This window comes from Lutjanus erythropterus, chromosome 3 (genome assembly GCF_056507025.1).
Source record: "Lutjanus erythropterus isolate fLutEry1 chromosome 3, fLutEry1.hap2, whole genome shotgun sequence".
Taxonomy (NCBI): Eukaryota; Metazoa; Chordata; class Actinopteri; order Lutjaniformes; family Lutjanidae; genus Lutjanus; species Lutjanus erythropterus.
Window position 1 is genome coordinate 30,477,918 of NC_139319.1, and position 15,701 is coordinate 30,493,618.

At 39.6% G+C, this 15,701-nt stretch overlaps 1 protein-coding gene across 1 annotated transcript in view; it reads right to left on the reverse strand.

Annotated features, from left to right (window-relative positions):
• Positions 1-15,440, reverse strand: part of rptor (regulatory associated protein of MTOR, complex 1) — a 215,648-nt gene extending 200,208 nt beyond the window's left edge. Inside the window, exons 1-2 of the mRNA XM_084715786.1 lie at positions 15,002-15,440; positions 12,777-12,951 (exon numbers count right to left, since the gene is read on the reverse strand). Of these exons, the coding sequence (XP_084571912.1) occupies positions 12,777-12,944 (168 nt within the window). The 5' untranslated portion in view covers positions 12,945-12,951; positions 15,002-15,440. The remainder of the gene's footprint in view (positions 1-12,776; positions 12,952-15,001) is intronic.
• Positions 15,441-15,701: the final 261 nt, after the last annotated feature.

The window sequence follows — 15,701 nt, forward strand, 5'->3', positions numbered from 1 at the left end:
GGGTGGACAACATGGCCAAAGTCTTTCTCTCATGTTATATAGAATTTTATATCATGGTGACTGTATATATCATGATACAGAAATTGGTCTGTAAACTAAATAAAGACATTTTAAAATAAGCATTGCGTACTGAATGTCATCGCATATGATTAATTTCTTCTTTTATTTGGATCATCCATACAAACCCAAACAACCACTCATCCCTCGAGACAACACTTGAGTTAAAAAAAAGATTCAACTCAGTCCTTTCAAAATGGAAGCTTTAAGATTCTAAACAACAATTATTATTAAAACAATTATTTAATTTGTTACAGGTTTTAAGGGTAACAGGTGCAAATAAATACTATCCTGGATGGGATCCAGGAAACTAAAAAACTTTTTTAGAAACTAAAAAAGTTTTTGAGTTTACTGGGTTTGGTTGCCTCCTGCTCTGTATTTACATTTTCACTCTGCTCCATGTTTTCTTGTCACTCTCCTCTTCTGAGGTGGTTTGCAAACCAGCTTAGAGGTGCGTTGCCTCCACTAGTTGTCACTCTCATGTCACCTGAGAATGTGGTGAACAGTCCTGCTGCCCAAGTCACGTTGTTTTGTGAGGCAGCTGGATTTGCAAGATCTCGCGAGAGTAGCTTCCATGGTGGAAACAGTACTGCCAAATCTTTATTGGTCTGATACTGGCCAAATACCACCGGGGTAGGAGGAACAAAGTATAATACAATGCAATCCTTTAGCCTAAACTATCACGTAAATGCTGAACTAAACTTTGAGTATTATGCCTTAAAGAGAGGTGTGTCACAGTAACTCCAATGAGAAGCAGCAAAACAGCCGAATTTATGCCATTTATTTAAATGTCTTTTATTTATTTGCAAGCAGTATTGACACCCGAGTCATGTTGTGGGATATGCATTTCTTTCATCACAGGAGTAGAACATTTGTTTAACAGTTTGAGAATTATTTTTTTAGCTGGCCAACAGAGTACATCCAGACAACTGTATTATTAATATCTTAATCGTTTAAGGCGGAAAAAGACTGTATCAGATTGGCATCAACAGATACTCAAAGTTGCAGTATTGCATCAGGCATAAAAAGTGGTATCAAGCCATCCTTAATTTCTACCATCACACAGTATGTTCACCATCATATCAACCTTTGTCAGAACTACATCGTTGTTCTGCGTCTTTCTCAGAGACACTTCAGTAGGGTTGGAGCTTGCCAACAAGTGGTCTTTAATCTGGAGCTTTTGCTTTAGGGACAGCCCCACATACTAACCAGCTGCTGTAATTCAACACAGACATAAAAATCACTGGCATGTAATCATTTCTAGGACCATGCCAATGTGCTTTGTTTTCATGCCTCTGTGGCTGAAAGTCTATATGGTGCCTAATGAACTGTGCACATTGATTGAATTCAACTAATGATGCAGAAGATAAAGCCACACAGACCACCTGTCTCATTTCCACATTATTATAATGGGCTTGGATATTGATGACTTATTGATTTCATTATTCTTACGTCGAAAAACCCAGCAGGGATCGCACACGTGAAAACCAGCTGGGAGGAATGTGAGAGAAATTTAAATGAATCTTCTGTGTGTGTGGGTGCACGTGTGTGTGTGAGACGACTGCAAGCCTTAATTAGTCACTCTGAATACAAAAATCAAGCATGATGTCCACTTGATGATAAATCATAACAATTTACAGTCAATATTTAAATCTAGTTTAAATCCCAGTTCTCCTAAAGATAAAAAGAGCAAAATTCAACAGCCTTGAGCTGTTTGTGAGGGAGGTCACATTAATGACAAATGTCCTGATACGTTCAATTCTAAAATCTCAGGAAAGAACATTGTTTTACAAACAGCCGCAGGCGTCTTTCACACAGCTACAAACTGCTTTGACAATTCAACATTCTGCTGTAATAGCATTTCAACAACAAGGTGCCGTCACTGTGTTAATTACAACAGTGCTGTGGGCATCAGCGAGGCAGCAACCAGGCCACTGATGATGACAAATACAAAAATGTGTAATTGTGTGTAAAATATATTTTAGCAGCATTTCCCAAATTCATGGTCACAATTCAGAATGTGTCAAGGATCCATTTTATTGGGATGCTGATTGATCCCTCAGTAAGGCCCTCGTGCAAACAGCAACTGTCCAATCACAGATTAGCAACTATATCGAGGAAGTGGCCTGTCTGTCTTTGCATTTCTCTCCATGATGAAGCGGTGTGTATGGGGCTCTATGAAGAGAGATATTCTGTGTCTCATTAGTCTGGACGGTGGCGTCTTTTTTATAGTCTCTCAAAAATGTGAAACACAGGAGCACATGTGTGAGGAATGAGGTGAACTTCTGTTCTGTTAGCTGTGAACGTTAGCATGTCCAGCTAACTAACATTAGCTGACAACTGCAGTAACATTACTTCCGTTCTATCATATACATGTAGTATTTCACCATCCAACCAATGTTTGCAGAGAGCTACCTTTTACCTCAGTCTTTTAGTATTAACATCATATCATGTACACAGCTGTTAAGTAAGTTAACATATTTTTCAAATGTGTCAGATTGAAATATTAAAAAGTCATCTGCAGACGGACTTCTCTGCTGACTCAAGGAGTTTAAGCATTAGCATAAACTTACATTAGCCTATTTCACTTATGAAATCTGCTAGTGACGGTCATCATTTTAGCCAATAAAATCCACAGGTGTCACCTAGAAATGAGAAGCTGCTTTTGTTTACTTCTGTGTAGAATTAAAGACTTTGTGTTTCAACAATTACTCACAATTTTCAATTTTGAATCTGCCATCATTATCCACTGTAAATAGTATATGTGCAGCGTGAAAAAAGAAAGTTTAACAAGTGTAGCAACAGTAACTAAGGAGGGTGGGGCTTAGCAAAGGGTTAACTGGCTGTGGAAGTAAAACGCACACCATGTTTCATCAAATAGTGACCAGGGCCTTTATTTACCTGGATTGCAGAATGACTTCCTCTTAAACTGGTTTGCATTACTGGCAGGCATTTATTTCTGAGTATAAGTGGATATACTGTGGCAGGTGACGTGGAATGAGACACAAAGTCGTGGATTAGAAAAGCAGAGCAGAAAAACACAGCTGGGGTCGAGAAATTTAACTGTCAGATCACTGATGGTTAAAAACCAGAAAAAAGGCACCATTCTGTGAACAAACACTTTATAGACACAAACAAAAAGTAACACTAGCAACAAACTATTCAGTCTCGATCTGCTCCCATTTTCCCTGTTAGTTACAGCATTACAGTCTTAATACAAACTGAACACTTCTTGTATCTGTTTCAAATTAAAAGCCCTATTGTGTTTCAGTGGACAGTGCAAATTAGTTTAGTTTAGTTTATTTGATTCATAAAAGGACAGTGTGCAATGACACTGATCATTTACAGGAAATGAAAACATGGTTGCACCAGATTTAGTGAGACTCTAATTTCCATCTGTAGTCACAAAACAAGCAGACACAACAAACAAGAATTCAATGTACAATAAACTACAGTATATCCAAGAGCCTACCCTAATAGAAGCAGTAAGAACACACTGTACAGTAGAAAATACACAACAACTTCTTTATAAAGTGACCAGGTTACCAGTGCAGGTGCCTTTTCTAATAAAAGACAGTAAGTGCAAACTGCGTGGTACAAAATATAATATAAAATACACCATAACAATCTTACAAAGTGACTGGGTTACCAGTGCAGATGCCTTATGTTAAAAAGACAAACAGTGTGCACACTTTATATAAAATATTAATTATGACAATTACTATATTTTTAAGTGACCAATTTACCAATGCCTCTGCCTTACACAATAAAAATAGTTGGTACCGGCTGCACAATACAAATTACAGTAACAAATATACCATTGCTACATGATAACTGGCGAAGTTAGCCACATGTGTACCCACAAGGGTAACATATCACATCTATGTACCTGCTAGGGTAACCTCTAACATCTAAGATCAGCGCTGACGAGACCGATGGCTTAAAATCCAGTTTTTAACGTCATGGGAAAAGCTATGATAATTTGTAGTGTTTTTTTTAGGGTGTCGGGTAGCCTGTTCCATTCTTTAATGGCTTTATATGAAAAGGCTGATTGAAAGAAGGCAGAGCTTCATTTTGGAACGATGCAGTCACCCCTGGAGGCAGACCTTTGAGCTCTGTTCAACCGTTCAGAGCGAGGCTGCACAAAGCTCTTCAGAGGAGATGGGGCAGCATTATGGATAATCCTGTGTACTAAGCGAACATCTGAGAACATGATTAAGTTATCAAAGCTTAACATTTTATATTTCTCGAGTACATCACAGTGATGATGCTGTTGTGTTTTTTTATCTAGAACTTTCAGGGCTTAATTATAGTGATATAATTTGATTTAAAGCAGTCCTGTTAGCCTGAAACCAAGATGGTGCACAGTACAGAATATGGGACAAGATCATGGCATTCAGATAAGACTTAGTGTCTTCAGGTGATAAAGAGTGAGGTGGTGAGAAGCTTAGTGCAACATTAGACTAAAATGTGATGAATGCAGTGATGCATTTTTTATAATGAAATAAATGCATTTCAGTTCATACATGTAGATAACTATGTTTGTGATTAAGTTTGGGTCCCAGGTAGACTGCAAATTTCTCTTTTGGTTCTTGAGCTGCAAAAGTTTGGGAACTCCTGAGTTAGACAAACTCAGACTATGCCGTACACCCTGCTGCTCATCACATGCTCGTGTTCACACCCTTCACTGTCCTGTTCCATGCCCCCACCCCTGTCTCCACAGAATTGCCAAGAAGACAAAATCCTCTCCATTTATTATTTTTGAGTAAAAGCAATTCTGATCCACCTTCATGCTGAACAGCTCCCATATGGACATACTCCTAAAAATAAGCCTCGCTGATGCAATTTCTATGTCTCACAAAATATTGAGTTGGGACAAATGGGCATCAGAAGGAGACAGGATGCTGCCAGGGTTTATAAAGAGGCTACGACGTTAGACAGGAACAGGTGAACATAAAGTCTGCAGCAAGTTTACGTCAAGCCACTCTGACGTCATACTGCTTACAGCTCCACAGGGGATAGTGAAGCATAACAGGTAGGGAGAGAAACGTTTCTGCGTGTGCAAGGTAGGTCAACTTCCATCCAGCTTTGAGGCCGTCTGTTATTCAAAGTAATGTTTAAACCCCAGAGGCCGGAGGCATAAAACACTGTGTAGTGCCGTGGCTAAAACTGTGTGTTCTCACAAAGACAGAAGAATGCAGACACATTCTGTTAGTCTGATTCATAAAGCCCCAGGCCCGATGTTGTTTTATAAATCTAAATCATTGTGAAACTGGGCACATATGCACAATTCCAAACAGGCCTTTTCCATAAAAGACATTTTGAAAAGTCACAGTAGGAATAACTAACGGTATAAATAATAAAATGAAAGAGTCATCATTAGTGTTATTAGTAACACCTGCAATTATACTGAATAATTCAAAGCTTTGGTCATATCATTGACATTGAAATTCTAAATCAACATTCAAATGTTGTGCAGCTTTTTTCCTTTTTGCAGATAAAGATTAGGCTACACTACAGATTTCAATTTTCTTGGATTTCTGATTTTTTAAGGGCCTGTAAACAAACTGGAGACAGACACAGTGCAACAGTTTGCTGAAGTAAAACTTTGTAGTGAGAAGGAGAAGTTAAATGAGTCTGGATGAGAAAATGTTTGAGGAGATGCATCAACACAGGTTGCTTATTCTCCAGCCAGAACAGGAGGTGAGATTTTAACTGTCCCTCCGTGAACAGCAGTCTGCTGCTGGCTAACATTAGCATGTAGGGTCAGGAAGTTTACAGCTGTTCTGCAATATCGTCAGTTGCTCAGCTGGACTTCATGCAAGCATGTGTGTGGCTGCGATTAGCGCGTTTGTGGGTGTTACGTTAGGTTAGTGGCTGCTACGCGCATGATGTGACCACTGTGCACAACATGTTTGTGAATATGACGGGCACAGAATCAGACACATGATGCTGACCAGCCGGTCAGGCTGAAAACCTGCCGGTCCCGATCTCTCGCCAGTCGATCAGTGCATCCCTAGGCTACACTAATATTATTAGTATCATACTACTTGCAGAATATACTTAATTAACAGGAGCCATATTAATATTAAATAGGACACACAGATGTGACAAGTTGATACCAAATAAGGTTCAGTTATATTCAGTGTAGCAGAGCCTTTCTAGTGAGCCAACATTCACAACAGCAACAACACTGACTCTGTTTGACCTTTACTAGCGTCACTGGTAACACAAGTGTTCATCCTATTATGTCATGTCAGAATGGCTGCTGTGTAAAAGGTCTGTTAGATTCCAGTGGTGGCTGCTTTCTAACTCATGTGATTCAAATATTTCCATTAACTCTATAAGTCAAAATTTATTGGAAAAAAAAAGATATATAATGACTTCCAAAGTTTACATTATGTTTGTATCTAATGAAATATTGTTTAAATCCATATTAGTTGCTTTTCACCTTTTAAAAACAACATTTAAACTTTCTCTCATTCTTGCCACATACAAAGGAAGACACACACCTGTATTAATGGGGTGGTCTTGGAGCAATGAAATAACACCATAAATTGACAGGTTATGTTCATTAAGGAAAGGGGATTTAATAAAAAAGACAAACTCATTTAATCTGATGAATCATTTTATTGAAATTGAAGATTTAGTTTGAGGTTTTTTTGTGGGGTTTTGTAGAAGCTTTAAATGTAAATACATTCTGCACAACCCTAGTAACACCTGTGCTTTTCCTACTGTGACAAGTGAAAATGAAAAAGACTTACTTCTAGTAATTTTCTCATTAAAACCAGCAGGTGTTAATAAATTAATTACAAAAAAGCGCACGTTGTTCCACTGGTGTAAACAAAAAGAAACACAGAACACTGTTTTGCACACAACATCTCACTGAGAAAGTCTAATCAATAAGAGTCATACTCTTATTTTGATTTTGGCATCTCCTGTGTGATACATAATTCATCTTTGGAGCTGCTATAACCACTCATGATTCAGTAAAACTGCATTACGACAGTCAGACAGCAGCATATATGACAATGAAAAAACTCAAGCACGTTCTAACGTTCAGAATCACACTATCCATTTCTCCGGGTCCTTTTGTTTTGCTGCCTCTTTCAACACCACATTGTGGTGTCTGATTTCACTGTGGATTTTCTACACAGAAATATATCAGGCAATACACTGATATCTGAATTTTTTTTAGTTTCTAACATCAGTGTCTACATCACCCCCAAAATCCAGTATCAATTGAGCCCAAGTAACTAAACACACCGGTTTCAAAAACTTGCAACTTCTCTCTCAACATACAAAATCAAGTTTCATCCTAGTCTTGCTGCTTTCCATATTCCAGCTTTTGACTTTGTTACACAGTTGATTTTTTTTCCGCCAAATAGCTCACCAACAAGTGGACCACCTGTGGATCAATAACAGTCAAAGCCTGTGCTGCGATCACTTATCTTATCAGGTCGAGGTTCATGTTTGTTTGCTATCAACATACAAGTGTCATGTTCTATGTTCAGAGTGCGACTGAGAGAAGGCTGAAAGCAACAAATGACAGACGGCAGGTGTTGACTGAATTAGTGTCATTGTTTTTAGGAACCAATCAAACCTTCTGCAAAATCACGACAAACCTAATCCCACTCATTCACTCCTTGTCAGACAGACTGCTTTAATTTTCACACTGCGGGTCTGACAGCTCAATAAAGGAACTGTGATACTCCTCTGACTTTTATTCCTTTCATTGCAAGTAACTTTACAGTAAAAACAAAACTCCATGCTGTCTTTACATCTTTCTGAAGTAGGTTTTTATTCCTTGAAGGAGTCACCTGTGGTCTGAAACCAGCCCTGACCTTGACTCAACTGTACAACACTGACAGCCAGTCATACAGTATATCTGGAAACTGTTATCGTGACTCCACTTGGCAAATGGAGTGAATGTACACACAATCATGCTGCACACAGAGTGGTGCACGTTGTGCCCCAGCTGCAACAACACACACACATAAGCACACACAACTGAATAGCTGTTATTGGCCTGACAGTGGGATAAACACGCCATTTTGACCAATAGGCCTTGTAATTGTGCAGCCTCCTTCTCTCCTCCTGTGTTTCTACAGCAACAACTCTCTGACTGGGAGTGAGTGTGTATGTGCGTGCACGTGTCTTTGTGTGTTCTCCGAGAGCAAGGCCTCTTATTTCCCACAGTGCAGAACATCATTTACAGCTCAGTCTTAAGCCTCATGCTGTAAACTTCTCTCACCAGGCTTAACTGTTCGCAAACCAATTCACTCGATATTCTGACAGTGAAAGATACTGTCCATCAGCCAAAGCAATTACAGGCCAAGTACAGTCTGTGATCACCCATAAACAACTGAAAAGAAAATGTGCAAAGCTGCAGAATGACTTTCTGGGCAACGACCGGTGTACGCAGCATTGCTCTGTGTGTTTGTGTGGTATTTTGGGTGCTCAGTATAGAGTTCATGGTGCCCAAACGGGAGAGGAGGTGCATTCAAATGAGGCAGCGCAACGCCACTTGTTGCCATTTTTTTTGGAAAGTGTGTCTTAAACGGAGAACAAATGTCCAACAATCATACTGGTTCCTGACACAAAGTAACTTCACTGCCACTTGATTTTATCAACAAGAGCAAAAAAAAAAAACAACTTTCAGCAAATGCACTTTAATAATCAAACAATACTTAAAACATAAATAAATTTGATTATTTTCACAATTAATAAGTTATTAATCAGTTAGTGGTTTGGACCATAAAATGTCAAAAAATGGTGAAAAATGTTTACCACTGCTTTCCAAAGCCCGGGGTGACATCTTCAAATGTCTTGTTATGCCAAAAACATCTGAAGGCATGACTGTCAACTATAGTCTTCCTCATTAAATCACATGCAAATGACACCAGGCAAGATAGCCACACACACCTCAACACACATCAGACAGGTCTTTCATGATGAGTATTCTGCTTGTTTAAGTGAGAGACATCTGATTACCAGGGTTCATGTTCATCAAAGTCTCCTGTCCAACTTAAAAAAATAAAAAATAATAAGCAGCTCAACAGTTCACTTTTTTTTTTTAAATGGAAAGCAAACACACTGTATCACACATTAATTACCTGATGTATCCATTGACAAAGGGAAATATGAGATGGATTACAGATTTGTGATGCTGTTTGTTCATGCCCCCCTTGAGAGGGGGAAAAAAGGATTTAAAAATTGACTAAACCTGCTTTATAATCAGCAATTTCTCAGTATATAATGCAGCACAAATAAGATTGATTTTAGTTTGGACTAGTGAAAGAGAAAATCAAACCTTTTGGAGGATAAGATCATGATTGTGGTGACGATAGTCCTCGACAACCCAGGCAAAACACATAATATTCAGTCGACTTAACAGTGGGTTCACAAACAAAGCCAAAGACATCACTTGCGAGTGTGTTGCATTTGTTTCCTCACACCTTTTAACTGACCATTCCTTTCACATTGTTTATAATCCTAATGCAAAGTTCACCACAGGTTTGGCCTCAAAACCAGAACCTTAAACTAAAAATAAATACAATACGTTTTACAAGTATAAAAAAAACAACAGTCGATGCCTGCACCTGCACACTGTGCTGGTACGAGAAAAGTCAATGAATACTGTCTAGTTTTGCTGCAAAACAAATTTCTGGAGATTAAAGACTGAACTGAATTTACGTCTGAAAAAAGCATTCAGATCACTTCTTTTTTTTTTTTTTTTTTATAGCTTTGGTACTTTAAACTATACTATCAAATGCAGTAGTAGTATTGCATTGTTTTTAAACACTGATAAAGTGGTTAAGTTTAAATACTTCTGACAACCTCGACAGCCAGCATGATTGTCTGTGCAAATCATGCTTAAGATCTAAATTAAATGCAAGTCTGTAAGGCTGTGGCTCAGACCCAAAATGTACCACTTTGTGCTGCCATGAACAGTTTTCTCCTTATGCTGACAGATTAGGCCTCTGTCTTTAATCAAGGACACTCCACAATATCAGGACTCCATTAACCTAGCGAGCTTCATTGAGTAAAAAATGACAACATGACTAATGCTAAACTATTCTCAATAACCATATTGAAGTTTCTGACTAGTGAATATTTGTGTTAAAAAGTGCAAAAAAAATGAACTAAACTGCACAAGACAAGCTACAGAAAGTCTGCATCCGTTGCCATTCTTATCACAATCGCATCATCCATGAAAAGAATACTTTTGAAAAGTAGTTTTCAAATTTATCATTTTGCAATTACCGCCATCTTAAAAGATGGCTTTAAGCCCAGGGCCAGAGTTACATTCAAAGCCAAATTCTTCCTGCATAAAACACAAAACGCTGTCTTTAGTCACAGCTCTCTCAGCCCAGAAAAGTGAAAGGACACATTCTTCTTACGAGTGTACAAATGAGGGGTCTACGGCCTGAGAACACTGTGAGCAATGAAAAATGTTCCGCAGTTGATTTAGCATGACTTTCTGATAGGAATGCCAATTTCAGCCAGCTCCTATTACCTCTTTTAAATCAATACCAGAGTCACATTTAATGATGCCTTCTAATTCAACATTTCCCTGCAGCTTGACACTTCAGCAGGCTCTGCGTGGTAATTTCACTGATGCCCTAACAGCAGCGAGGTGTTACATTTTCATTTGGGTGAATTTCTACAATAGGTGCAGAGTTTGTGAGGGTTATGTATGACTAGCCATCATTATAACAGTAGTGCTCTGTAGCCACGAGGCACTGAAAGAATCAGGTTGGTAGCACCGCAGTGGATCAAACGACAGCTTTATGAGAGGGAAAGCTTTGAGGTTCCCCTGTCAAAGCGTAGCATGGGTAGCCTCCAGGTGAATAAAATGAATTGGCACTATAATAAAGACGAGAGTAGCCAGTGATTTGCTGCAGTGTCCAGGCTATTTAAATACAAATGTCCTCTCAAGGCACAGTGAGTAGCATCAGTGCTTTTGATTGAGGTTGAAATTTTGACAACTGGCACTGTAGGCAGCAATTTGACCAATCTTTAGCATCATCACTCCCTTTAACACACTAATCACAGCTAAGCACAAACTTGAACAAACTCTGGTTGGTGGATTTTGGTATTAATGGACCCGTCTTTATGCTACACAGCACACAGCTTCTGTCTAGGGGTGGGGGAAATTTCCAGTTCTTAGATGCATCGCGATTCAGACGTGGACGAATCTGAATCGATTCAAAATGTCCAAATTTCGATTATTGAAATCTGCTAATTAAAGTAATACAGAAGGTTCTAAATAATGCAGAACTAAGAAGCGCGGCACGCGTCATCTCCGGGACACGCACCTGGATGCGCACCTGGAGCGGACAGGACGACACGCACACAGAGGAAAACAAAAATGGCTGACCGCCAGCCACCTCGCGGTGAGATCCAAACAGCTCCTTCTAATTTAAAAGCAGACTTGTGGAAACACTTCGGCTTCTACAATGTCGACGGTGGAAGCAAACTGGACAAGAGCCACGTTATATGTAAGCTGTGTCGTGCTAAAATAAAATACTTTGGCAACACAACAAACATGAGAAGCCATGTAACTCGATTAGTTTAATAAAATGTAATGGAAATGAATTCAACTCTTGTTTCTTATTACAAACGCACTGTTTTTAAAAATTGCAAGTGATAAATGCTTATTCAGTGAGACAAAAAGAAATGTGTGTTGTGAAAAAGTGCATCAATATACATAAATTAAAGATGCATCAATAATCGTTTTATAATCGAATCGTAGCCCCTGAATCGTAATCGAATCGGCAAGTGCCCAAAGATTCCCACCCCTACTTCTGTCTGTGGCTTCATATTTAGTGGACAGATACGAGATAGGCATCGATTTGGACTGTAGCAACAAAATCAATTTTGAAAAACAGTGCAATCACTGCAGGGGATCTATCTTTCTATCTAACTCACAAGGAAGCAAATAATCCGAAATGTATTACTTTTCCTTTAAGTTTGCTTGACACAACATCCTTTTCAACTGAGACAAAATTATTTTGTTTAAATTTTTCACCTAGTTTTTCTCTCTGCTAATTCAGTCTAACATTTTGAATATATCCCCACATGAACAAATTAAATAAATTAATATAAAGCATACATCTAGATGAGGCTTGCACATTCTCTGTTTTTGTTATTGTCAAAAAATTCCTGAAAAGACCAAAACCAACAATACGTTAGTCCATTCCAGAGTTTCCCTGCCTGTCTTTGACACTCAGCCCAAAGTTCATTCATTCCTACTAAAGATGTAAAACTAGCTGGGCACTGGTAAACAGGTGGCAATAACTATTTTCAGTGGCAGAGTAGGGCACATTTTAGTGTACGAGCAAGTATTTGAGGCAACAAGATGATATATGTGGGATCAACTGAAACTAAACTACAGTGGTGAAATTCATCATAATGACGTAAGATTCGCTCAGTGCCACTCAGACGATGTGTTTTTAACAGTTTTTGGACAACAATGGAGCTCTGTCGCACAGAGGAAAAAGATATATCACAAACTCCCCTCAGCAATATGTGCAAATTAAAATGCAAGTATTGCACAAGTCTGCATTAGATTATTAATTCACTCAACAACTCTGCATGCACTAGATTGACAAAGCTACAGGAGAAAGAGCCCCTGCAAACTCAAACCACAGCTCAGCACAGGCAGCATCCTTAACCTGCGAATTATTCCAGACATAGATGAGAAGAAAAATTACCCTGTCCTTCATCCTCCAGCTCTGCGCTAAGGCCTTGGAGCCCTCAATCTTCTCCGAGTGACGTTTCTTCATGAAGGCCAGGGGAAGTTTCCAGTCATTCATGTCAGCCTCCTCTTCCTCTGCGAGGCCCACAGCCGGCGAGTGAAGCAAGTCTGAGTCCATTTTCATCAGGGCCCTACAGGGAAGAGCTCTGGTTAGTTACACAGATTTGATTTGAGTTTTTGAGGCCTGTTGCTGTGCAGTCATGATGGAAAACTAACCCTAACAAAAGATAAACATGATCATTTTAGCTGTGGCGAGTACTTTAACAACAACTATAAAAACAGGCAAATAATAAAAGTCACTTTCAGCTTAACCAGTGTGTAACAATGTCTTTAAATGAAAGATTTTAGTTGTACAGATCCTGAAGAAATTCATCACTTAGAGAACGAATTAGAAGGAGCAGTTTTCTCCACCATCAGGCCACTTGCCAGGCACGTGCATCCAAAAACCAAACCATCAGGACAACATTGTGCAATATTGGCAGGCCGATGCAGCTATGCTACAGGGACTCAGCAAACACGAGATAAAAATGCAGTTCCTCAATGGGGAACACCAAACTCACACAATAATACAAACTAACCAAATGATCGGGCGGTGGATGAAAAATAATAAATTGCAGAGTAAAAAGCACAACATCTATACAAGAGCTTGGACATCAAATGGCAATACTAATTTGACCCAGCACCAAAAGGTTCATTTCATATTTTTGTATTTTAAAGCTATGACAAAGAACTTTAGTAGTTTGCTGATTTTGGAGGCCCCTGTGGACAAAGGTAACTGCACTTCCACTGTAATAACCATGAAATATATTGTCAAAAAATCTCCTCCTGCTTCTTTTTAACTGGCTTACGTACTACTCACTGAACTTTGGCTGGAAAATGTAAACACAGTCTCGTTTCATCTGATTTCAAGGAGAATCTGACCCACTAGAAACAGTCAATCTTTTTGCAGATGGTCTCAATTGTTATGTGGACCATATAGAAGCATCAGTAATAAACCGAGACGGTTTCATAACCAGTTAAAACTCCATGTAGCAGCTTTAAAAAGAAGTTCATATAACCTGTAGCTTATGTGCGCCTGAAGGTTAAGATGTAATTTGCAAAGCTGGATGACTTAATATTCCATAGCTCTGACCGATCCAAAAAATCCTAAAAAAAAAAAAGTTTCTAAGCTCCTACACCTTAATGGCAATCTTATCTGCTAAAAAGACGTTTAAAATGACTGTTGCACACCTGCCACATGTGCGTAATGGCTCATGCACCTTGTGAACACAATCACAATGATTCATATCATTCTCTGAATCTTCGGACCTTCTTCATATTAAAAACAAATTATTTACAGTCTGATCTGTACATTTTAAGCCTATTGACAAAGAACACTCACCACAACTCTCCTGACTCTTGGGCCATTTCGGACATCCCTGCAGCCAATATCTCCAAAACCCAGCAACTCACACCTGTCTTACAACTATCTATGGATAAATACAACAGATAAGAGGAAAAATGTGCATTTATGATTTTGGGGTGAACTGTCCCTTTAAGCCAAAAGAGTTGTCTCAGTTCACGGGGTGATGGGTATGAGTCATGTTTAATGCACTCCTGTGAATCTCCTGCTTGAATGAAAACCACAACAACTGAAACCAAACGCACTCACATCTGTATTCCTTCAGATCAACACTGAACTTGTACTGAACTTGACAGCTGGCTGCCTGCTCAGTGTAGTATTCAGGTTACTAGCACACTTTCACAGAGGGCAGCACCTGGATGATGTCATGATGGGCTCCAGCTGGCCACGTGAACACAGCTCGAGCCACATATGAGTAGCCAGTTGTATTATGTGTTATATGTGCGACTGACAGCATGTTAATATTGCCTGGCTGTGCTAACTTTACTTCACAGTCAGAGCTGCGTGCTAGCGAGCTGCTGGCAGCACAGTTAGCAAATAAACCGGCCAGCTAGCTAAGTGCTAGCTTAACTAGCGCGGCTAATTTGACAGCTCTGCTCGAAGCTGCTGGCTCTGCTGACCATCGCTGTCAGCTGTCAAACTGCGCGACAGCCCAGTGTTATTTAAAGCTTTTTTCCACGTTGCTTGCGAAACAACATCAGCAGAGAGATAAGTGAGAGCGAGCAGATGTGCAGAAATGGCGCTAGTGGTGGCAGCGAAGCGTGCATATGCGTGCAGACCTTGGTGCGGTGGGATTATCAACCCGGGCTGAGGAACCTCTCCGTCTCCGTACGATGACAGATACGGTCGCACAGACAATCCTGGTTAGAAAATTGTAGGGCAGCGTCCACAGCCTGTATAGTATGTCAAACCCGTCAAATCCGAGTTGGACGGGTGCGTGTTTGCAGGGGAATCTGCGGCTCCTCTCCCCACGGCTCTTCGCTATGGGAAGGGTCTGGAGACGAGGCCCATCTTCACACGGACAGTCTGCCACAGCCACACGAAGCACCGGCCACTCTTACCGATGACTGGGGTCGTATGGTCTTCTTCTACAAACCAGCGACCCTGGTAGCTGATTTGGTGTGACGGTTTTCGCAGCAATCACACACAAACTCTAGAATTTCTCCGGAGAGGCACTTCTTCAGCACTTCTGCAAGGGCGCAGCCATCTTGGGTTGGACCCAGAATGCACTGTTGGGGCGGCGAGGCTGTCATGAAACGTCACCGCTGTTGTTCCTGTCACACTCCAAAATATAAACACACATACATGAAACTGAAGAAATACACACGCACACATAAAACTAAACCAAAATATAAACACACATACATGAAACTGAAGAAATATACACACATAAAACTAAACCAAAATATAAACACATACATGAAACTGACATATACATATACATGAATCTAATCCAAAATATAAATACACATAAAACTA